The sequence below is a fragment of the Xiphias gladius genome, chromosome 22 (assembly GCF_016859285.1).
Source record: "Xiphias gladius isolate SHS-SW01 ecotype Sanya breed wild chromosome 22, ASM1685928v1, whole genome shotgun sequence".
NCBI lineage: Eukaryota > Metazoa > Chordata > Actinopteri > Istiophoriformes > Xiphiidae > Xiphias > Xiphias gladius.
The window spans coordinates 26,285,931-26,311,223 of NC_053421.1; the positions used below are offsets into that span (position 1 = coordinate 26,285,931).

General features: G+C 44.6%; 1 protein-coding gene across 2 annotated transcripts; it reads right to left on the reverse strand.

Moving 5' to 3' along the window:
- Positions 1–293: 293 nt before the first annotated feature.
- Positions 294–14,819, reverse strand: tbx20 (T-box transcription factor 20). Of its 2 annotated transcripts, none has more exons than XM_040118969.1 (8): positions 14,271–14,819; positions 12,762–12,999; positions 11,381–11,545; positions 10,500–10,608; positions 7,502–7,660; positions 5,557–5,633; positions 2,369–2,481; positions 294–1,337 (listed from the first exon to the last, which is right to left on the reverse strand). In XM_040118969.1, the coding sequence occupies exons 1-8, from the start codon at positions 14,398–14,400 to the stop codon at positions 1,009–1,011; spliced, it is 1,320 nt and encodes a 439-aa protein (XP_039974903.1). In that variant the 5' UTR covers positions 14,401–14,819; the 3' UTR covers positions 294–1,008. The 2 variants fall into 2 exon arrangements, with proteins under 2 accessions (XP_039974903.1, XP_039974902.1); XM_040118968.1 differs by having other exon boundaries at positions 2,369–2,484.
- Between the last annotated feature and the right edge of the window lie 10,474 nt (positions 14,820–25,293).

A 25,293-nucleotide genomic window follows, 5' to 3' on the forward strand; every position in this document is an offset into this window, starting at 1 on the left:
TCCCTCAAAGGTCGGCACCGTCTGGACCGTTTGCTGTCGGTCGACGGTGCGACCCTGCGCGTCGGAGTTCACCGAAGTCGAAACCCCCCCCTGCGAGCAAATCCGGAGATGCCGTTGAAAGGCGCTGATTTCTCTGCAGGGCCTCGCTGTTTTAAATGCTGGTTTGACCGGGCCTTTACAGCAAGCAAATATCCCTCACCCCTGTTGAACGTGAGCCTATTCATCCCATATTTTTCCACATAAAGTTTACCCGGTGTGTTTTTCTACTGCGGTCAGCATGCGTCCTATGATTGTTTTTTTTTTTTTTTTTTGCACTCTATGGTAAGAATTTTCCTAAGAGTAAATGTAGCATTTTCAACTATGTACAATGCATTTTAACATGTGTTTTTGACATTATTTTCAACAGAGCGTGGAGTTCTAACATTGTACTGTACATATGGCTGACTTTCTAGAAAACACAGAAAAAGCTGAGATGGCCGTTCTGCCTCTCTGATATGCTGAAATGTTCCCAGGCTCAGACTGAGCCTCGCTGTCCAACATACCGAAGCGTCGGATGAGTCTCTCCGAAAAGCGTCATCTCAGCACTGCGCTGTTGAAGGATCGCACAGCAACCTGCCATCTTTAAAGCTCCGGTGGAGACCCTGCAGCCAGCGGTGGCGGTTAAATCTTTAGAGGGAGGCAGGGTCCTGTAAATATTGTTAAAATGATTAAGTTGAGGATCCACTGTTCTTCAAGGGCCAGGATCAGACATGCTCCCTTTATCGTCTCGCGTTAGGGTTTGTAGTTTGTACAATGTCTCGTCTTTTTTTTCCGGATTAGCTTTCAGTAAGCCACATCCTCTTCGTGTTGTTACCACCACCCTGCTCACTGAGGTGAACTATTTACAAAGACCAGAGGGAAAGATACAAACTGGATGAGGAGTGATGAGCCTGCGTGGAGAAGTAACTTGTTGCGCTGGACTGGGGGTAAACGTTACAGCGAGGTTTGGCTGTCCTCCCCGGGACAGAGTCATACAAAGGGCGTCATGACCGTGGAGGAGTGGCGCAGTCCCTGGATGGCGGCGTAGGGCCCCTGCTGGAAGTAGTGGTGGTAGCGGGGCATGTGAAAGGACGGGAAGGACGGCCCGCTGCCCTGCATGGTTCCAGCCAGAGCGGTGGGTGTCAGCGGCATGCCCAGGCGGCTGTAGGGGGGCAGGGAGCCCTGGATGGGGTGGGGCAGGGAGGTGGCGCCGGTGCCCATGGCCGACAGGGACTGCGGGTGCTGGAAGCCCGAGAAGCCCGAGGTGGTGGTGACCCAGGAGCTCAGAGAGAGGTTGTCTGAGGCGGTGAATGCCGAGCCTGCGGGAGACACGTGGTACATGTAAATATTAGCGGGATACACAAAAACATTTAAGGATAAGGCTGGAAAAATTTGAATTTTTTTTTGTTTTTACTGTCAACAAATCCAATGAAAGCACCATAAAACAACGTCCTTCCCTTTCCCTGCATCAGTGTCCAAAAACTATTTCAAGCCCTTGACAACAATACAGCTGAACCTTGTTATTATTATTACTATGGGATTAGTAATATATGAAGCATTAACATATCTAACAGAATTCCATTTTACATTGCGTTGTGTAACTTATATCACTAGATAGTAATACTATATTACCACCACTCTACTGTTATTTTTTTTATTATATGTTATATTATTCTATTTTCATCACATATACTATATGTAACATTATATACTTTAATATATTATAATGTATATTGTACTTATCATTCATATCTATATATATATATTTAAGTAGTTCTTTATGTTTTCTTCTCTCTCTTAAGATAAGATCTCTTATTAAAAACACGTGACGGAGCCACGTTGGTGCACTGGGCAATATTTTCCTCCATTATCGTGAAAAAAAACACACACACACACACACACACACACACACACACACACACTGTAGTTTATTTTGATTCTGTGCCACATACACTATTCTGCTGCTGGAAATACTTACTAGAGCACCAAACGTGTAATAATCCGCTGCTGGAAATAGTCCCCACCAAAGGGCTATTTCCTCCTGAATGGGAACAGATTGCTAAAAGCTACAGTGTCCAGCTGTTTTAGGAATATACGTAACCTTTTTTCTTTAAAAAAAAAAAAAAAAAAAAAGTATATATTTGATTTATGACTTCAGTAGAAATCAATGGGCTTGAGAGTCACAAACAGGGTCAGGGAAGTCAGAAGTTATTGAGTTACCGGCAAACACATTTGGTCTTTTCGTGGGATTTGTTGCTGAAAAATACAGATTAACACTCAGCCATCCCTTTCATCTCCTGTATCTGTGCTGACGTGTTCTGTTGTGTGTCAGTGTGTGACAGCCGCCCACCTCTGGCGTGTGCAGAGTGTCCGTCCTCGCCCAGGTTCTCCTCGTCGCCGGTGTAGGTCCGGATCGGCGACCGGGCGTACGAGTGCTTGTGGATCAGATTCTCAACACTTTCCCTGCAGCAAAAGCCGAAGAGAGAGCCCCAAAATAAATCTCTTTTTTTTCACTGTAAATGCCCATTTCATGGATTTGCACCTGAATCTGAAACCACACCCTGGCAAAGAAAATGTTTTTTTCACAACAATAAGCCTTATAGAATATGAAAGAGAAGAAGAGGTTATGGAAAACAATACCACACGAACATGATTCTTTGCATTGTTAAGAGTGAAGCTTGTGTATTTGAACTCTTTCTTATTTTAGGCTTGTTTTTATGTGTGTAGGTGAGTTGTGTATGTGCTTTGTTTGCAGGAATTGCCCCTGTAGGGAAAAATACAGTATCTTGATTGATTCAAAAATACATAAACAATAAAAATCACAAACAAACTGAACATTTTCCCCCTATGGTCACATATTTTAGTGGCTTTTAGTGGCAAATTTTGCAAACCTCTCTTTGTTTTAAAAAATCTGTAGGCATTTTTCCTTAACTTTAAACACATTCTGTTCATTTACATTTTTAAAAACAGTTTTAAAAGAAAAGAATTTTACTTTAAACACATTACACTGGCCGGACCGTTCACGGGATCCCAGATTTTGAAAATAACTGGTCAAGATTTCAGTATTTTTTCATCGTTCAGCCTTCAGCCTCACAAAACCTGAGGGGCCACAGATTTCAGCGTGACACCGGTATCATTTTCTGCTCTTCACGATGTCTCTGTTTTGCATGTTTCCGCGCGTTCATGCGGTATTTATTTGTACATGTCTGAAAATGTGCCTGTCCGCTCCGTGTATTCTTCTTCTCTCGTTCGTGTTGACCGTACATGCAGATTTGGGGCGTCTGCGCGTGTTCACTGTCCCACAAAGTGCATTAGCTCATTTGAGTCTTGTCAGACAGCACTTCTCAAGCACAGTGACACAAATTGTTGGGGGAGGCAGCGCAAGTTCATGTGTGTGCGTGAGAGCGGGTGGGTGGACAGGCAAGTGGTCTGCATCACGAGAGCCATGCGTCCACATTAGCAGCCCTCCCTCGCCAGCCCCCACCCCTCCAATTAGGTTAGGAAAGTGCAATATCTGTCAGCAGAGGAGTACAAATGTGTGTGTTTTTATCAGCGTCGGGCCCCTCCGGCGCAGAGGCCACAGCAAACTCCCACAATGCACGGCAGGGCAGGAGGGAGGTGGGGGAGGAGGCGGGGCATGCTGGTTTCAATCAGTCACTGCAGCCAATTGAATTACAGTGTGTTTTAGTGCAGTGGCCGACTCCAGACTAATGTGATTTCTGCAGCTCCCCGAAGATCAATTGATCAGGTCTAATTCACAGCCTTCAAAAAGAGAAAGACACAGAAGAAGAAGAAGGAGCGAGGGGGAGGCGGGGGGAGGTAGGGGGAGGTAGGGGGAGTCGGGGGGTGTCTGGCTGTGTCTCGGCAGTCTCTGTCCGGGATGTTTGATTGAGGGAAATGGGCAGATGGTTTGATTTTGTCAGCTGATTTTGGCCGTTGTGCCGGAATCAGGAATAACGAGAAGTGTGTGTTTTGGCAGCATCTATAAAAATCCTTTGGAGGGGGATTTGTTACAAGTGTGTGTGTGTGTGTGTGTGTGTGTGTGTGTGTGTGTGTGTGTGTGTGTGTGTGTGTGTGTGTGTGTGTGTGTGTGCGTATGTGAATGAACACGCACTGACGTATGTCTTTCATGCACAAAATAGTAAAATGAAATAGAAAATATAACCAGAGGGAAAGAAAGAAGAAAAGACTACAAAGGAAACAGTAGAAGACAGAAGGAAGGAACGACAAGGTAGAAAAAAATGAAGGAAAGAGGGAAAGGTACAGAAAATGAAAAGATGGGAAAAAAGAACTCAACAAAAAGATAAGAGGGAAAGACAGACAGAAAGAAGGAACCAAGGAAGTAAAGAAGAATAAAAAAGAAGAAAGGAGGGAAAAGAAAAACAACAGGGAAAACAATAATGAAAGTCACAAATAATGAAAAACTAAAAAGAGAAGGCAAGAAAAAGGAATGACAAGGAAGGACAGGAGGAAAAAGTGAAAAAAGGAAACAAGGGAAATTAATAGACAAGAAAAGAAGGAGAGATTTAGAAATAAAGACAAGAAATTAAATAAAGAAGGACAGAAAGACAAGGTTGGATACAATCAAAGAAAAAAGAGAACCAGGGAAAATGACGGAAAAGTAGAAATATGAAAGACTACAAAGAAAGAGGGAAGGAAAAGAGAGAAAAGAGGACAAGAAAGGGAAGAATGGAAGTATGAAAAAAGGAAGACGAGAAATAAAAAAAAAGAATGAGGAAAGAAAGGACGAAGGAAAGACAGAAAAAGAAGAAATGACAGGAAAATTAAAAAAAACAAAGAAAGAAGGCCAAGAAAGGAAATTAAGCAAGAAGGAAAGACAAGGAACGGAGGAAGAAGAAAAAAGGAAAGACAACAAACTAAGAAGGAAAGATTAGAAAGACTAGAAAGAAACAACAAAGACAAAAAGACAAAGAAGTTAAGGATTAAAGAAACAAGGAAAAGACTGGAAAGGACAAGGAAAAAAGGGGTGAATAAAAGAAAGACAAGAAAGGAAATAATAAATAAAGGAAAAGACGAGAAGAATAAGGAAAGATGGAAAGAAAAAAACGACAGGAAAAGAAAGAAGGTAAGAAGAAGTCAAGAGGGAAAGGCAGAATAAGACCGAAAGATAGAAACAGACATAAAAGACAAGGAGGAAATATGTGAATAAAGAAAGACACTGGAGAAATTTGGAGCAAGGAGGAGGAAAAGACAAGAAGGAGAGATTTAAAATAGAGAGATAGAAAGAAGAAAAAGAAGAGATGTAAAGAACGAAACACAAAAATTTAAAACAAAGCAAAGAATGACAGAGAGAGAGAGACATGAAGAACGTAGAACGAGGATTATCTGTCTCATACTGGCACAAACACAGAGAAATAAACACCGAAGCTTCTGTATTTACTAATGAGCAGCAGGATATCTACAGCTCCCCTCCACACACACACACACACACACACACACTCCCCCCTCTCTGTGTATCTTATCGGCGGCGGCGGGACATAGGTAAACAAACAGTGCAGGACCCAGAATCCCCTGTACCTCTCCATGTCCGTCAGCCGCGAGGAGTCCCGGAAACCTTTGGCAAACGGGTTGCTGTCAATCTTGAGTTTGGTTATCTGGGAAAAAAAAACAGCAGGAGAGCAAAAAGGGTCAGTTCTTCTCCTCTTTTTTACTCGCCCTCCCCCCTCGACCCCCTAATATTTCCCCATTTCTCTTATTTTATGGCCGTGTTTTTTTTCTTTTTTCTTGTTTTTTTTCTTTTTCGGCTCCTTTCTCTCAGCGGCACGAAGCCAGTCAGCTTCCCGCAGCTCTCGGGCTGTCTCTCCTCTCTGCAACGTTACCACAACACTACCAACGCAACACAGCTCGGGCTCTAGGGCTGTTCATTTTGACCAATAATGGTCTATTAATTACTGCTGTTGGTTAATGCTGCCTCCTCTTGTGTTGTAAAAACAAACTGTAAGCTCAGGGACACCAGGGAGAGGGAGGGACGACCGGCTTAGCCTGACAACCTATTTTCTCAACCGCCTTCTTACCATGAGCGTTGAGGTGCTAATAGAACGGATAAGATGAGCTCTTGAGTGTTAAAGTCTTCATGAAAAATAACCACGGATGTTTCCTGAGCTCTAAACGGGATTGCTGCCCGTTTGGTGGTGGATATCTAGTGATTTAGAAAAAACACGTCAGATTTGAAATGAAGTTTTCAGGGGCCATGAAACGGTGAGCAAAGGGAGCAAACTTACATGCACTAAAGATCGTCGAGCATTTCACTGCTCTGTCTACTCCGTTGTCTTTTCAAATTGAAGTTATTTCAAATTTAACTTGTCTAACTGTGCAACATATTGGCTTCCTCCCTCCACCGCTATAATCTTAACAAATTAAATGTGCTAAGTTTTGATCATTTTATTAATGCATTAATAACAAACTCACCCATAAATGCCTAAACAAGGCGCTCAGTAACCAGTTGGCACCTCTCAGGGTTCCTGGCTCAGGTGCCCTTTTCTAAGTCCTCACACTAAGAATCGCCAGGTTAAAAGACGGATCCAGTCTGGGTCAATACAGCCCTGCTGCAGTGTGTTTGCTCGGACCCAGTGTTGTGTTATTTATTTTTTGAATATTACTAAAGGTTAGTTTACCCAAACTAGATTATAGTCATTTCGATTCATCGTTAGACGCAACAGTAGCTGGCACAAATGCACTGTTTGCACAAAGCTAGGTGCACATGACTACAAAAAACTACAAACGAGACACTCGTTATTAATAGTCAGTATCAGACGGCGACACGGGAGTTTAAGAGCTGGAATAGATTATAACAGTTTCTAACCACAACATATTTTACTTCGGGGAAATAACTCAACAGTCCAAACAGTCCTTTGTCTTGTGTGGTTTTGTGGGCACTGGGTAAAGTTGACCCAGTTATTACGTTGGTGCTTTATTTACCCCAAACTGACCCCGTGATATTTAATGTGCTTGTTTAGAAAGAAGTCTCTCTCTCTCTCTCTCTCTCTCTGTTCGGAGGACCACTACTGTCATTAATGTGGCGCTCCTCACCCACAGAACCTAAGATGGGTTTTCAAAGGGGTATGAAAGAAACGATCTGGTTTCTGTTGTTCCGTTGTTTGTGTCCCGTGCTGTTTGGTATTAAATGTAACTTCGTGTTTAGGGGTAGGAGCTTTTCTCGGGGCCAAGGATGAACTGCCAATCTCAACTTTGAGGCTGACATTGACGAGGGAAGTCCTCACAGTGTATAAAGAAAATTAAAAATAAAAAAGTAAAATTTGAACATCTACAAATCCATGTCAACTGAGGACGAAGACTTTGTGATACAATAAAAAGCCCCAGGACAGCTACTGAACGGAGCTTGCTGCTGTTTTGTCTAAAAATTTATGGGAACTCACAGCAGAGTTCAGTTCAAGAGTCCTGAGGAAGCACAAGGCCACAGCAATGATGGACCGGTGGCGTGCATCAGCCGTCAATCACTCACCAGCTGGTTCTGATAGGCCGTGACGGCGGTGAAGACGGTCTCGACGAAGACGAAGGTGCGAAACTCCTCAGACTTGAGGTTGAGCAGTGAGGCGGTGTGGTCTTTCTTCTTGATGATGTGGACCCGTGGCTGGTACTTGTGCATGGAGTTGAGGATGATCTGCAGAGGACGATCAGAGCCAGAATCAGTGACAGTCGGCGAGACAGGGAAGAGCACAGGTTCAGCAGAGGTGCCATTAAGGTCTAACCAGGGTAAATACATTTCGATCAGGGTCTGTTCTGCTGAGGGGATTTTTAAGGACAAGTCCTGCAATCTTCTATATTTTTCTCGTTGCTAAAAAAATTCCAGGAAAAGAAAAGAATACCCAAAACCAACAATGAAGTGAATGTATTATCTGTGTTTCCAAAGTCTGACACACACCTTCCTGCTGCCACGTGTTAATCCGCCGCTGAAAAGCAGTCCCCAATAATTGCACTGTTTACTCCTGTTCGGGTAACGGTTGCTAATAATGACAGTGACCAGCTCAAAGTGAAAAAGTGTTGAGAGACGGACTTAAACACTGAAACTGCTGGATTTTCTGAGGATAACAAAAATACAATTTATCACAAGCCTCCTTTAAAATGCACAGTGAAAGTACCAATCCTTCGGTCAGTGGCTCAGTTGTTGTTCATGCTCAGTAAATTTGGAATAATGTGAAAAAATAATCGTGTTACCGCTCTCTGGAATGGAATACAGGACAATAAAACTGTGGTCTACATGTGAAAAATATTATTCCAAAGTGCGGTCCAACATATCTTATCTCCAAAAATAATAGCTGGAATTACAGTAAAACTCAGTGGGGAACATTGTTGCAGGCAGGTTTCAAAAGTTGTTTATAACTCAAGAATGTCAAGGTCAAGAATGAACGTCCATTCTCAGCTTTTTATCCAACACGGACGAGGAGTCCTTGAAGTAAAAACCGGGCAAACTCCATCTGCTGATGAAGATCACGGGATATGATCGAAAGCCCCGAAAAAACAGCCACTAAATGGACCTGGTGAGATTGTTTCCTCGGTTTGCTTAGAAACCTTTAAAATATTGGTCCAGGGCTCTATCATTTTATTCTCTCTGCATTTTGTATTTTATAAATATATTAAAATGTTGTCAACGAGCAAAGCAAATATAATAATTAAAAAAGAAAAACAAATGAATGAGCAAATGAATCCACGGCAATGACATAGAAACATTTCTGGGATACTAAATTGGGAGACTCAGCATGGGCACGATGCCTTGTCCTTTCCTAACCGCTGCCGAGTTCGCGGAGCTTCCACGGGCACATACGCGGAAGGACACGGGGGGCTCGTGGGATGACAACGCCAGAGAGAGAGAGAGACACGGGGATGCGGCGCAGAGAGAGAGAGGGGAGACGGAGGGGAGAGACGCGGGGCGACCGGAGAGAGGGAGAGGAGCGTGGACAGCGAAGAGCCCTCCACAGTCGTTGCCGTGTGGGCTTTACATCCGTCTCTCTCAGCTCACTGACCGGCGGTGAACGAGGGAAACGCGGACGCAGCCTCCCGTGGCCCCCCTCAGGTCGCGGTCGCGCAGGCGAGTCCCAGGGGCCGAGGGATGCGGGGAACCTGGGGGAGCTCCACTGAAACCCAGCGACGGATGCGCTATATACATCACTTCTGTTTCAGCTGATAAAATAAAAAGTGATAATAATAGAACATTTTTTTAAAAAAGTTATTCTTTCGTTATACAAAGAGGAATGTTGCCACCCTTCCATCTTTCTCGACAAATTCATCCACATAGCTGCTCGTTTTTCTAAATATAATTCCAATGATATTGGACATTTTTTAAGATGTGATTTATTTTGAATACGAGGGGAATCGGTTCAAAGAAATCCCCTTTCAGCTACGCCTTTTTTTTTTTTTGCATTTTACTTCAAGGGGCCTCTTTTGAAAACAGACGTGCGGCTCCAGACTTGGAATCTCGTTCTTTGGTTCATCCGTTTGAGGGTCCCCCAGCTAAAAACGGGAATTTCGCGACCCCGGTGTGAATGAGTGAAATAGGCCGTGTGATAGAGGCGACAGTTGAACATCGTCCCCCGATTGTTACTGGGCCACAGGATCACATTAGAGTTTTCAAAATCTCCAGTGAAAGCGACTGAAAATAATGAAACCAAATAATTTGAAATATTATTTCTGCTTTTGTTTTACATCACAACATTTTTAATCTCATGTGATATTTCTCATTTTTCATTAAACATTAATTTATTGGAGGAAAAAAAAAACCTTGTCTGGTTATACAGATAACTGTGATGGTTTCTCTTTTTGGTATTAATACATTATTTGTCTTTAACAAAAAAAAAAACAGCTTCAATGTAATTTTATATCTTTTATTTCTTTTCCTACTTTTTTAACCTGAATTTATATATTAAAAACATCCATAAACCACAGGTCTCTTCACAAGGAAATGTACAGTTTCTCTGCAGGAGTGAATCATTAATTCGTGGATGAGGGATAAATGTTTTTATTTTTCTGTTCTGATGTTTTGTTTTTGCCTCTTGTTCCCTGGTTGGCGCTCGTCGTGATGCCTTCAGGGACAGGAGGAGGTACAGGAGCAAAGAGGCAAAGCTTCCCCGTGGAAATTCCGTGAGACTGCACACGTCTCTCCCGTACAATCGGCTTTTTACAATCTTTTCTTACAACCGCGGCTCGGTCCTAATTCAGACTCGCGCCCTCCGCAACTTAATAACGGCTCACGAGGCTCCGGACCGGGGCCCGCGAGAGCCGAAGTCCCGAGCACGAAGTGGGAAGGGATTTACACGCGCTGCTTCGAGTCACCTGAATGTGGCTCAAGGTTTTTGTTTTTTTCCAGGGTTTCGAACAGGTAAGTCTCTTATAAGCATTGAAGATAATGTGGGTTAATACCTGAGGTGTTTATTATTATCATTATTATTATTATTTGTATCCTTATTTTCTCGAGCCAAAAGAGGAACAAAGAGACAGGCGCTCACGTGTCCGTGCTGGTCCAGCTCGTTGTTCGTCAGCTTGACCTTCTCGAAGGAAACCATCTGCTTCATCAGCTGCTCCCCGGTGAACGGGGAGTCCGGGTGCACGTACAACCTGTCGGGGAGGAAGAGGAGAGGGCCGGGGCACGTTAGGTGCGGCTGTCCCGGGGCTGCCCGCGTTTACACCGAACAATTAAAACGACTCAAAACGAGCGTCGCTGCGTCTCTGAACCTTCTGGCGACCCAGGCCGCAGGAATCAAACGAGGAGAACAGGAAACCGACCCCCCCACCACCCCCAACACCCCAGCTTGAGCATTGCTTCTCATCAATTGAGGGCGAACGATCCCAGCGGACAAGGCCAGGTTCAGGGTTCAGGTGATTCGATGGCCGCGGCCTCGGTTTCATCCACGACCGAGCTGGTTTCATTTTCAAATTACCAGAAAAAAAGAAAAAAGAAAAAAAACTAACCTGGGCTATAAATCACATTCATCGTCACAAAATTAGGCCGATTGATTTTTTGTTTTTTGTTTTTGTTTGTTTGTTTGTTTTTTAATGATCGTTGATGTTCAAGGCTCGAGGACCACTGACATAAAGAAAAGGCCGAATCGCTTCGGCCTGCGAGTCCCCCCGCGTTCACAGACACCCCATAGCGCCGAGGGGACCCCGGGCACCACTGGCAACTCTCAGAGCAAATCTGACGTTACCGGTGGCAACGCTGGTTTGGGCGCATTAGAGCGGGAGCCCGTGGGCCGCGTTCGTCCCCGCGGTCTCCGCGTCGCCTGCAAGAGCCGGTGCTCGAGTGTTACCGGCAGGCGGGCGGGCACGCAAGCGCGCCTGCCAGGCAGCGCCCAGGGTGGAGGGAAGGGGGGGGGCGGAGCCGCTGTACCTGGCGGGCAGAGGAGGGTCGGCCTTCCCGGCCACCAGCCAGGAGGAGCGGTGGTAGGCGTACCGGTACCGCTTGTTGTCCACCGGGACGATGTCCATCAACACGATGTACTTGGAGTCCTGGTCCACCCCGGAGAAAGAGACCCGGATGGTGGGGAACATCCTCCTGATGAGGAAGAGGCAGGTGACATCGTTATTGTCATGAGGATTACCATACACTGATAGCCTACTATTATAATTCGATTATTGATCATCCATAGGCTTCTGATATTGGTAGCAGAAACAATATGCGCCTATTGGTCAGTTTTGATCGAACCCCCTCGTGCACAAACAGATTTAACCAGTGTTCGATCTAAACAACACGCGAAGTCTGACCGGACACCGAGCGGAGAACGAGCTCCACAAATCTTTGAATGTCTCGGATTTTTGGCTCTTTTTCTTGTTGAATTATTTGTAAATAACTGATAATAATAATATAAATATATATATATTTTTTTAAATGCAGTTTGAAAGCGTTCTGCAAACCGATAAAACGATAAAAACCCCGGTGGTGAAATAGTGTTGGTTTTTTTTTCGATTTTTTAAATGTATCTATTTATTTATTTTTGGCTTAGAAGTACATTAAATACACTAAAGTCTAAACATAGTGTAATAAATACCTCATCATATATATATATATATATATATATATATATTTCACTGTAGATTGCAGAAACCCTCCAGGCTGAAAACACTGCAGGACCTCAGTCTCCTCGGTGTTTCAGACTACAGTCCGGTCCGGTCCGGTCCGGTCCAGTAGCCTGGACCTCTAACATATATCCCATATTTATGCGTGTGCCTTTCTTTCTGGACACCCTGTCTCTTTTGTGGTTATTGTCCTTCTTTCAGCTCACCTCCGTCAAGCCGCCGTGGGCCTTCGTGGCCTTGCTCTATTCTTTTTCTCTCTTTTCCCCCCTCACATCTACGCGCGTCTACGTGAACTCTCCGGGTCAGGCGGTCTTTTTCCGTCCGGAACCTGGACCCCGGCGCTGCGTCCGAGGACAAAAGCCGCAGGGCGATTGGATTTGGTCCGGATTTGACATTAAACGGACAAACAAACGAACAAGCGAAACAAAGAAACGCGATCCAGATGTGGCAAACTGGAAATGCGACCGAGGAGGACAATAACCGCTGGCCTTGTTTTGTTTTTCTGGTTTTTCTGTGACAACAGCACCAACCCCGAACCCCCCCGGGCCCGTAGCACCCGCGCTCTGCCATCTAACAATCCCGTTAATCTCGTCCAGCATTCGGCGTGTTGCTGCTACTGTTCTGTCGTCGTCGTTTTTGTCCAGCCATCTTGCGCGAGGCCACGCGGGGCCTGTAACGACCGGAGACGCTCTTACCTGCCAGACTTGGTGATGATCATCTCGGTGCCGAGCTCGTGGAATTTGTCCCACAGCTCTTTGGTCTCCAGGCTGCACGAGATCTTCGCCATCTCCTCGCTGGGGACGCCGGGATTGGTGGGGATGAGGGGCTCCGTGCACGCCGCGGGCCCGCTCCCGCTGAAGTCCCCGTGCCCGTCCAGGGAGGACAGGTCGGCCAGAGACTGCTGGTTGCAGGAGGACTTCTCCACGAACTGCTCTGTTGGTTGTTTTGGTTTTTTTTTTGTTTTGGTTTTTTTTTTTTGGCGGATGCGCGGAGACAAAGAAACAAACAGAGCAAATGTGAGAAAGACTTTGGTTTGAGTTTCAGCAGCAGCAGCGACTCTGCGCTACAAAAGGAATTAAAAGCAGGATGTAGTTTTGGTTCAGGTCGGAGGGCCTGCGTGTGGTCCACGGGATTTGAAACGCCGGATGAGGGGCAGCAGTAGGGACACGAACTGATAAAAGCTCATAGAAACTGCATTTCAGGTGATGTTTTTAACTAGACTCTAGACCGAGACCGAGGAAAAATGACAGTATAACTTCCCCGGCACCTGCATCCATGAAACCTGTTCACCCTGAAGTGTAAACCTGTTTTAAATCATTAAAATAAAAGAGGAAAATCCCGTCTGCCGTTGTTTCTTTGTTTTGTTTTTTTAAATTCATTCTAATTTATTAAAAAAAAAAAAATGACAGCAGGCAAATTAAATATGGCGAAGCGGGACTTTGTGTTCGTTAACACTGGGGAAGCTTCGGGAAAATAGAAGCTGGGGGAGATGACACACAACTTCCTCATGAGGGAAAATAAAATAACGTTTCCGTAGATCTCTGAGGTGAAGGGGGGCACGGGAAAAAAAACAACAACGACGACGACGACAACGTCTCACGTTGCCGTTTAATTTCTGTTTAAAAAAAAAAAAAACTCGGACGCACCGATGCGAACGAGCTGACACCGGCGGGTCAGACGGGGACCTCGAACGCATCGTCTCCTCTCCGAGCACGTTCACGTCCGTTTCTCCGTAGCCCGCTCGCGGCTGCGGGTGTGACAGTAGTTCACGCTTTTACAGGGTGATGTACCGGTCAGGTTATGGGGATGTTCAGAGCCCCTTGCTCTCATTTACTGGTAAATACGACAAAGCCTCGAACGTCCCCCCTTTTCTTGCCTCACTGTCTGCGGACACTTCATCCTTGTTTAATCACAAGTTTTACTGAAGTTTCTATTTGTTCCAGTCTTTTCTTTTTTCTCTCTCCCTCTCTCTCTTTTCTTTCTCTCTCGCTTCAACGTGAAGGTTGCGCGCGTTGCTTAAAATCCTTCACAAACTTCTCCGCATTTTTTCCTGCGTAAAAAACCAAAAAAACGAAAAAAACCCCACCGAACAGGTGTAATCTTAAACCGTAATCTCACGCACAAATCGACCCAGATTAAACGCGCTTCGGGTTTTTTTTTTTTTTCTATCTCACTCCCCGGTCCGGCCCTCCTTCCATCCTTACCGAGAGGCTTGATGGTGTTCCCCTCCGTCTCCTTCTCCTTGTTGGGCTTCCCGCTGGACATCAGGGCGGCTATGGAGAAAGCGTTCGCCCGGGATGAGAGCTGCGGTTTCGGGGATGACGTGTACTCCATGTCGTCGGTAAAAGGCTCGGACCAAAAATATTCCTCTTTGATTAATGATAATAATAATAATGATAATGATAATAGTGATGATGATGATGATAAAAATCCTCAACTCCGCCTGTTTTCGGTTCCCAGCGGAGGGAAGAAGAAAAAGCGCAGTAAAAATTCGTACAGTTTCTCCTCGATTTCGCTTTTTTTTTCTTCCTTTCTTCTCTTTTCTTTTCTTTTTTTTTCTTCTTGGGCAACAAACAACCTGCCGGCTCAAACGGTGAAACGCTCGCCAACTCTGGAAACACTTGTCACTGCCGAGTAGTGAGCCTCGTCGGATGCATGGTGAGAGCGAGGAGGAGGAAGAGGAGGAGGAGGAGGAGGAGGAGGACTGACCGACTCCAGAGGCTTGTGCGCGTCCTGCAGTGTCGGATCTGAGGGCCGGCCGCTCTTTGGGGAAGCTTCGGTCCGGTTCACCCTCCCCTTATAATTCCAGTCTGCCCTCCAATCACTGCCTCTGCTCCCACGTCACACTCCCACCGTCCCACAGCAGATCTGATACCGAGCAGCCAATTAAATAACCTGTGGCTGTCAGGGGTTTTTTTTTTCCTTTTCTCTTCTATGCCAAAAATCCCAAATACTGAGTGTGTGTGTGTGTGCGAGCGTGTGCGTGTGTGTGTGTGTGTGTGTGTGTGTGGTTGGAAATGACTTATGACTTCATACTGAACTATGTGGGGTGATGACATTTGGGAAATAACAAATACATGGTTAGGTGTGTAATTCTTTTCTGTCATTGCAACAATGTTAAGGATTGAATTAAGAAGGGGAAAATTTACTTCATGTTTGGGGGCCCCTCAAGGACCCCCCCCCCCAGACCACAAGTTGGGAACCGGAAAACCCAGAGTGCCAACAAGAGATGTTTTCCTGGAGGCTGTTCGATAATTAATGTGCAGCAGCAGCGAGATGATGATGATGATGATGATGATGACAGCTTTACACGCACTTTTTAATTCTGCAAAGCTCCACGTGGGCTGAGATTCCTTACCTTCTCCCAAACACACACACACACACACACACACACACACACACTAAACCACACACTGTTGCCGGTGTCACCAAATAAAGTGGAGGAACGTCAGAGCTTTTCTCGAGAAGCGGAGAGGTTTTAGTCAGGTGGGCTGACGGGTCGGAGGTTCCGGATTCCGGATCAAACACATTCTCTGTCCTCGAAAACGTAAAACGTCGACGCCGACCCGCGTAGCACGTTTACTGCAGCTTCCAGAAAAAAAAGAGACGTACATCATAAATAGTACCTGGGTGAAGCATCACCTTGGATTGATTTTCACCCTGAGTAAAAACAGATGGAGCTCAGTCATTTCTGATGCCGTAGCTCATGGCGTCGTTGCTCCATATTGTAGGGGGCGTATCACATTTCCTTCCCTACACACACGAAGAGCAAATTTAGGGTCGAGGATCTTGCCCAAGGGCAGTTCGACGCGCGGCGGGGAGGGCGGGCCAATAATAGCCGACGCGTCGTATCACCTCCGCTGCAGCAGCTCGGTTTGTTTTATCTTTTAACTTCCATATGAATGTGTAAAAGAAAAAAAAAAAGAAAAAAAGTTTGCACATGATAAAGTCTCAGTGACAGCTACGTAGGCTCGAAAACCCGTGACCGGGAGGCATCATATGCACTTTACTTTATTAACTGTGGTGCTTTAACAATCAAAGGACGCCAGCGACACGTCCCGGAACGAATTAAGGTCAATGAGCTCTTGAAATGCAAAAAAAAAAAAGGATGCCCAGCTTCCCATTTGTAAACAGACATAGCGGAAACACCAGCAACCACCAAGGCCCCTCCAGGGCCCCCGGTTTTTTTTTTCTTCCCCCAGGTGAAAGCCAAGCCCTTAGGTGAGTGACGCTCGTTTAACCGAGTAAAAGTGCCACTGGCACAGGACGAAAAACTCTCCGTCACAAGCAAAAAGACCCACATTAAAAACCGGGCCTCAGTTACAGTTCAGACGTATCAGAAGTATCAGAAGTAAAAGTACTCTCTATGCAACATGGCACCATTCAGACTGTTATATTTATCATATATATCATCAGAATATTATCCCTGATGCATTACATATTTAAAATATGTTTATTATTGTCAACATTAATCCTGAATTTAAGGAACTTCATGTAAAGTTTTTATAGTTTAATCTCTAACAATACAATTTACAGTATCCAAAACACAATACACTGTGTTTTACAGGTTTACATGTAAAGTGTTAATGTGAAAAGAAATTATGGTTTCAGCTTAAATGTGGTGGAGTAAGAAGTTCAACGTTTCCCCTCGGAAAATGTGGAGGAACAGAAGCGCTGGTAGCATAAAATTAAAAATACTCACGTAAAGTACCGGTACCTCAAAACTCTACTAAAGTAAAATACTTGAGTAAATGCATTGAGGTGTAATCCACCACTGGATGTTTGTGTATAGCAGAACAAGGGATGGACATTGTGCTGGATTTTTTTTGTTTGTTTTTTTCCCCGTTGGCTTCCCAGAGACAGTTGACAGTGAAATGCAGGACAATACAACAACTTAACGAGACAACACGCAGATTCAGTCTCCGTCTCTACTCTGCCTTCGTTAGTTTTCAGGCCGGATGATGAGCAGCATTTTGCAGAATCCAGCCAGATGAGGTGGACCAGACGGGCTGATATTCGCATCAGGATCCGTGATGCGAGATGTGTGAGACCCTCAGCAACTGTGAGAAATGCCTTTGTAACACACACAGACACGCGCACACACACACACACACACACACACACACACACACACACACACACACACACACACACACACACACACACACACACACACACAGGAACCTTATTGAGTGCAGGAGCAGCAGTCTTGGGTTAATCCGTTCTATGACACACACCAGTGAACCCTTAATCTTTCACACAAACACTCACTCACACACACCCACACCCACACACACAGAGATACACAAACACACTTTCACGTGACAACAGGAAATGCACATTATTTTTACGAGGCCTACTTGTAACAGTAAAAGCAGCTGTAACAGTAGCAGCCCAGTCGGTTTTCATGGTGACAACAGACCAGTCTGCAGTCTGTTACATTTATACAGTCTATACTCCAGGTTTCCAGGCTCAGTCTCTCTACTGTTATCATCATATTACTTAGTCACTCATTCAATTTTATACCAAAGAAGAATGCTTTCAAGACTGATTAGAGAAATCTTTTTTTTTATTTCCCTTGCTTTTAACTCGATGGGGACTGGATCCGGTCTAGACGTCACCTAAGGCCGAGTCTTTATCACGACGAAATGTTTTTTCTTCCGGGATGTGACCGATATGCACCGCTTGGTTTACAGCAGCCAATCAGAGAGACCACTTTCACACACACAACACATTTGACATATATATATATATATATATATATATATATATATATATATATAAATCTGAAAGCTCCAATGTGTGATGCTGAGAAAGTCACATCTGAAGCTTACGAGGAGCACCTGAATGCAGCATGCTTCCAAAATGCTGACTTCAGACTCTTTCCAAAGGCGTCTGTGCGTCTGTGTGTGTGTGTGTGTGTGTGTGTTTGAATAGGATCACCTCTCACTCTCAATGTCACTCTCTCTCCTCTCTCCGAGATGGAGGCTCACCCAAACGCCGAGCCAGAGATCCACGGAGGAGCTAAACCCATTAGGAGACTCCTGAATGCAAATCCGCTGCTGCAGATATTTAATAAGAGACCTGCGCCGGCAAATTAGATTACCTCGCAATTGCCAGTGGATAATGTGCTAAAAGCTTTCCCACTTAAGCATTTACTCCTTACTGAATATTATTCACACTTTGAGGGGCCGGTGCAGCCTTAAAGAAACACACAGCCTGGAAGTGAAAGGGGAGGGGGGGGCTTTTACAGCTGAATAACAGATGAGTCACACAGAAAACAGAGAGATGAATGAGAAATAGTTTAGCTATTTTGGTGGTTGACTAATCATTGATGGTTCCTGCCCCACTGACTCAAAAACATGAGACTGAGGACACATGCATGTTTATATGGATGAAAAACTCTTTCAGAATGAGCACTGGCTAAACTGACCCATATGCACTTCTTATTTTCTCCTGGGCCTTCATGACGTTCGTGTCCAAACCTACGAACATTATTGGTCCAGTCCTCCAGAATGAATCGTGCACAGTTTTAACGTTTACCTCTCCGGAGTCCAGCTTCCTTGTCAACGGTCCTTACCCCAGCTGCATGGTGGGATCTTTTTCAGCACAAACTCGGCTCCAGCGCTGACCTATTGCGTTCTCAGTTGAACAAAGTACACAGCTGCCAGGAACCCAAAATACCAGAAAAAGGACCCAGACTTCTTTACTGATAATCCCTCAAAATATTCTTATAGAACAATTCAAGGTTGTAAAAATGTAATTTTTTTTTTCACTATTTATACACACTAATACAGCAGAATAATAAAACTATGATACAGTCCATCTACATGCAAAGTGATCTCATCCCTACTCATTTTTGTGCCTTTTTCATTGAAAGTCTGCGTATGCCACCGTAAAACACAGAAAATATCAATAATTCAGATAAAAAAAAACTTCTTCTTCTTCCCCACATCAGTACCTTCAACTGGTTTTTCTCAGCTTTTCTTACACGATACTGTAAAGCATCACCAGTGAATAGAGCCTCGAGTTAATGTAGATATTTACCTTATTCAATTCCTCACCTGCAATAGTATTGTGTTTGTATTTTTATTCGTTTATTTTTTTGTGAGACTGTTACAGGCTCCATGTGAATACATTTTTCCAACTTCTGGAGTGGCCCTTTAAGGTGATAGCAGGGCGTCCTGACGGACAAGTGGGTAAGATGCCTCTCATATGCCTCTCTCCATCCCTTTGTTCACTGTCTGTCTTTATGCTATCTGCTCCCCAGCAGAGCCACAGAAAAAAAAAAAAGTGTTGACAGCACAAAAGTTAAACAAATGTTAGGCAACTTTTTTAAGGGGGATTGGTCAGTTTGAAATAATTAACGGTCAAAGCCATTTTTAAAATTCCACCGTGATTCAAAGCGGGACTGGCGCCTGCTATCGCTCCCAAAGTGTTTTGACAGTCCTTGGAACGCGCGGACATCATCACATTACCGTGCGTACTGCACATTCATGGTTCCCGAAGCTGTGAAAGGCATGTTTACACCGGTAACGTCAGTAAATGTATTGAAACCATGAGCAGTTTAGAAAAACACAAGAAAATTCCGCTTTTTCATCAATAATTCAAACTGTGCAATTAGACATGTGAATATATGCGTAATTCGTACAGCCACAAAAAAAATGGCGATTTTGCTTGTTAACTCTTTAAGAAGGAAAATGTCACTTGTCAAGTACATTCTTATGAGCTTTAATCTCATTCTGACATTTCCTTTATCATTCACTTTGGCTGCGTTCAGTCCCTTTACAAAATTGTTGACACTCAGTCCAGAGCTAAGTCTGGAAGTAGACTTGGAGAATTACGTCTGTTGGTTACGACAACTCAAGTCGTTCTATTAGAAAAAGGGGGTATGGTAGAATGGGGCAGATAACTGCATTAGCACCAGGGAAAGGACATTGGCATCGAGGAAATTCGTGAAACAGAATTACTTATTATTCAAAGGGTGTGAAATTATTTCATGCAAGATCATTTCACAGGTCATTGAGTCTCGAAACGTCGAAAAGCTGAAGCTCGGTTCAAGAAAACCTCTTCCGTTTACACTGCAAACAGCTGCAACTCTTCCTCCCGTGAACGGGTTTCTTCACAAAAAAAAAAAAAATAGAGGATTTCCGTTCCGAGCGTACTGAATGACTTGTTACGACGGGCACGTCTTGCAGCGTGCGGCGCTCTCCCCGCCTCACATCAGTATTTGTCAGTGGTGGGAGATAACAGGATAGGTGACGGCTCACCACACTGAGAGCCTACAAGCCGCAGCACTCAGGGATATGACGGCGAAACCATCTGAACAATTATTCCCCGAGATAAATGGCCGCAGCGTGAAAAGGTCAGCAACGAACGACAGCCAATTCCCTGCAGAGTGGAATCCGAGGAAAAATAATCGCCCCGTGATTGAATTGAATCCTGGGACATTTGAGCCACAGTAATGAAATGGCTGTTGTTGTGACCCGACCCTTTCACCTCCCCGACGATTTTTTACCAGATTACAGAGCAGGCAGCAGGGGCGACTATTTGCCTACAGGAACACATTTAATATATGTGCATAGGTTTGTTTTGTCAATGTAAATCCCCATTATCACAGGTACTTCTGCATATTACATGTCAGCGTTCACCTGCGGGGCTGACGGGGCCACTGAGGGGTGCTATCGGAGAGGACGGATTTATTTAACTCCGGTCATAATCGCAGTTTAATGCCCGTGCCTTCAAACAACAGAGCAAGCTTGAACACAAACCCGGATCATTAGCGCTTAAACCCGGCGGGAGGGCAACGGTCGGACGTCACAAGTTATTCTTGCGTCCCCTTAGCAGATGAGCTGAAAATATCTTTAGCCGTGCTAGCGGCTGTGTCGGCAGTAGCAATTCCATCTGTCACCGGTCGGTCCGCCCTTCTGGTCCAGACTGAAACGAATGTTAGATGGATTGCCACGGAATTTTGTACAGACGTTCATTGTTCCGACGAGAAAGAATTTAAAAGACTTTTCCGATTCCCATACCTTTCATCTAGCGCCACCAGCAGGTCAAAGTTTTCGCCTATCCTTTGAAATATCTGAACATCTGCTGTGTGGATTGGCATAAATTAGGCTAATCCAATTTCAAGAATGTTGTCAGTAAATGTTTGGCTGACGCGTCCATTTAAAACATTTCCTCATTACGTTGATTGAAAAACGTGAATCCAAATGGCATATTGGCCAAAACCTATTTTCTGTTGCAAATTACTATATAAGAATGTCTTTTCTAGAGACAGATTTGCGTGGAACGTATGCCAGCGTTTTGCAGAGTCGCTCAGTAGCGATGTCATTGTCAGGTCATTGTCATACGTCACAAAATCTAGGATATAAATTTATATTGTTGGTGGGAGCACAGTTACAAGGCTAATGTTTGAGAATAGGGAAAAGATAAAGAAAAATACAATAATCCTTCAGGCCAAGTTCTGCAGAGAAACGGTAGAGATGTTTTCCTTTTATTTCAGAAACAGATAATATCAGGTCACACGTTAGGAGACATAACAAAGCTTTGATCTGAAGCATGTCTTCGCTAACATGAACTCTCATCCACCTGCTGTTGACTACAGTGAGTCAGCCCTCAACACACGCACACACACACGCACACACACGCACACACACACACACACTCTCACAGAAAAATACAGACACACACACACACACACACATCCTCCCACTTCCCCCCCAACCTGAGGCATGCAGTGGTCGGTCTGTTGCCTCCGTTCATATGACTAATTAGACCAGCTTCACACTGCGCCGTTCCTTTTGATGCTGATCCCTGGTGCTAATTGCTGCGTCAGTCCCAGGCCACAGCCAGGTTAAGTTCAAATGCAGGACCGACGTCTCCACTCACCCCCCGAATCACCCTCCCCAAGCCAGACACCCCCTCCCCCAACACTCATCTCCCCCCCGATGAAGAGCTTTCACAAACAGGTTTGTCACAAGGTTACAAAGCAACTTAAGGTGGAAATACTGATGAAAATAGACTGTAAGTGCAAACATGTAAATCCACCCAGGTATAGATTCGTCTTCTTTCTGAATCTCATTGGTTACAAGCGTTTTGACTTTATTCATTCCTCACATTTCACTTGACATTTCCCTGACTAGCCTATGAAGAGATTTGTCTGCATGTTTTACTTTGAAATAACATTTCTTAAAAAGGTACTGTATATAAGCAATTTACATGAATTAATCCTTTTTTAATTGTCAATGTGTGAACGGATTGTAACATAAATTTAGAAAATAAGACCTTTCCCAACTTACTCGGTTGTCTATAACCGCCTGCGGACTGATTTCTGTGTAATGGACTCCGGACAAATTTTGTCGTCAACAAACGACAGGCTCTTATTTATGATATCCTGCCTAGTTCACTTACCATGTCATCATCCAGCGGATTTAGCTGAGCCTCTCGGTGAAAGCTAGACAAACAGCGATTGATAAAGCCGGCCAGCTAGCAAACGACGACCAACGAGAATGGATTAGTTCAACTTCACTAGCCTGTATCGTGCTAGCTAGCACTCTGATAACGATATTACGCTTTATAAATCCTATTTCACAAAAACGCAAGGTTAGTCAAATACTAGAGACCGATCACTTCGTTTTAGCGCTGTGCCAGAATTGGAGAGTCGAACACAGTATGGAGTCTATAGTCACGCTGTAATAAGGCTGGATGTCCATACAGCGTTTTTCTTTGGCAGCAAAGCAGTGGCAGGGCGCTGGGGAGCGCTTCATCCCGGTGCTTCATCAAAAAAAATTGCTGTACGTGGGTTTTGTTTCTATGACAACAATATCTTGACGGCATATCACCACCACTGTTTTGTGATAGACTACCATCCCTCTTTGCCTTTTATCGCTGCTTGTTTAATGCATAAGTTCAGAGATTTTCACTTGGAATGGCTGCACAAAAAAGGCGGAGTGCTTTATAAAAAAGGGGCCCCGGGTGCAGCACTTTTTCTCTCGGCAAACCCCGCATACGCTCCCCCCTCATTGGGAACACTTGAAGAGAGATGCTGCCGCTCAGAAGAAAAAAAAAATGCTAATTAATGCTGTCTGTCAACATGACGCCGGTCAATCACGTTGGGTATGTCACGTCACCCGTTTTGGCCGAGGGTTAGTGCAGCATGCGAGTGCGAGCAACAGGATGCTGACTGCAGTTCACTTGACGGCCACCGGTGTCATTAATAACGAGGGTTTTCTGAACGTTACACAGGGAGAATCTAAAAGCAGAGCTGGGGAGAATTCGGTTTGCGTTTTCTGGGTACGGATGTTTTCTTCCTTTGGCACACGCATGTAGGAAGTTGCAACAGCAAGTTGCCAACCTGGTCATTATTTTCTCAGTTCTGACCATATTTTATCTTGGTTACGATAATGTGAAAAATGAAGTGGTGAGAAGACAATGTCACCACTTTATTTTTGAAGGACTACATCACACTACCAACTGTTCTCCAAACGTACAAAATTTTAGATCAATTCTTGACCTTCCAGGTAGCAGTTGATCTCAATACACTGTGGAAATCACCTTGCTTGACAAAGGTAAGCCTGTCCGCAGAGTGATGTCATCAGAAGTACGTTTCTTAAAATATCGTTTAAGAAAGTAGCAAGACGGAACATAAGCCATAGTCTATGACGTTTCCTCCATTATCCACACCTTGCACTACCACGGGGAAGTGGAACAGCCCTCAGTCGCAAGTAATAATGCCCATTTTGGATGATTTCACACTACACGATTTTGCGTTGAATGCCAACATTCAGTGCAGGATGTCCTTCGTATAGCGAGGTAGAAAGTAAGGGTGCGGAGGTTGAGGGGGTGAAGAGGTTTGTAGCGAATATGATTTTCATGCAGGTAGACCTCTTTTCTAATCAAGCCGTGAACTTTGCCTAATTTTAACCATACTGTAGTTGCCATGCGCGGATATTGTCAAAAATGAGGAAAAAAAAACATTAGCTTTGGACGTAATCCAGGTTTTTGCAGAATCGTCTAATATCCCTGTTCCTAGCTAGCAGTAGAGTTTGCGGTGCCGTGGATGAACAGGAGGAGGTGGTAAATCAAAAGAACGCCAAAGTGTCTTTTAAAACGGACGTAGATTTCATTCCATCAGAAAGTAAAATAAAGCCTAAAGTCTACACAGCTTCACTGGAATGAGGAATTTATTCTATTAGAATCTTGTTCATAGTCTTTTGCAAAAAGACCACAAGTCACTTCTTTTGCGTGTTTTTAATCACACTTAGAGTCTCTGAGCCTGAAAGGATATCGTGTCCGTCCTCTTCGCCCCTCACCCAGCCATCTGCGCCGTCTGTCTCTACACGACTATTGGACATTCAGCTGGTCAAACAAGTGTTAGATCTTTAAATGGGAATGTTTGACTCCACCGGGGTTCTGAATAATTGAGGAGCTTGGTGGTTAAAAAAGGGCAGATTATGGCACGTCTACAGGCTGCATGTCCTCAGAGTGCGAGAGAGCGCGACAGACACTGACAGCGAGAAGCTAATAACACGCTTACTGCAACACCGGAACCCTTTTTGCAGCATTGCACGGACAACCATGAGATTTTAGCGGCATGGGGCGTGGTGCTAAAAGCTAACAGAGGGATTTTGCAGATGCACTCCTCCACCCTCTGCTTCAACCTCCTTGTACATCTCTTTAAGAAGGAGTGCAGTAATTGTGTTGTGATTCTGCAGACCGGATAGACCCCGTTGACCCCCCCAGGGAGGCTGTTTCTGAGATATGCCAAGAGTCACATCTCTAAATATGGCCAAGGCGAGGGGGAGTCATCCCCGCATGTTAGACTGTGGACTTCACCTCCGTGTCCTTTTATTAGTTTGACCTCAACTTCAGAACTCCACACTTCGGCTCCACAGATTTTCACTTTGGCAAGGGGAGAGAAGGAGATCTGCTCACAGGAACCTTCACACTGAGGCTGAAAAGTAAAAGTCAAGGTTGTTGTACAACTCAGGAAGTAGTGGACAGCAGCTCTGAGAGGATTTTAGAGGCAAATTCCGGAGACTCATCAACTGGAGCTATTACGCATGGAGACGTTTTTTTTTTTTTTGGAGAAAGAGTCAATTCGAATTTTTCAGAAGACCAAAAATCCAGAGATAACAGTTGGACGACATGTAAAGGCTAAATGGAGCATGGTGATGAAGCACTTTGTTGTGTGACATCTCAGCCACGCCCAGAGACAGTCTT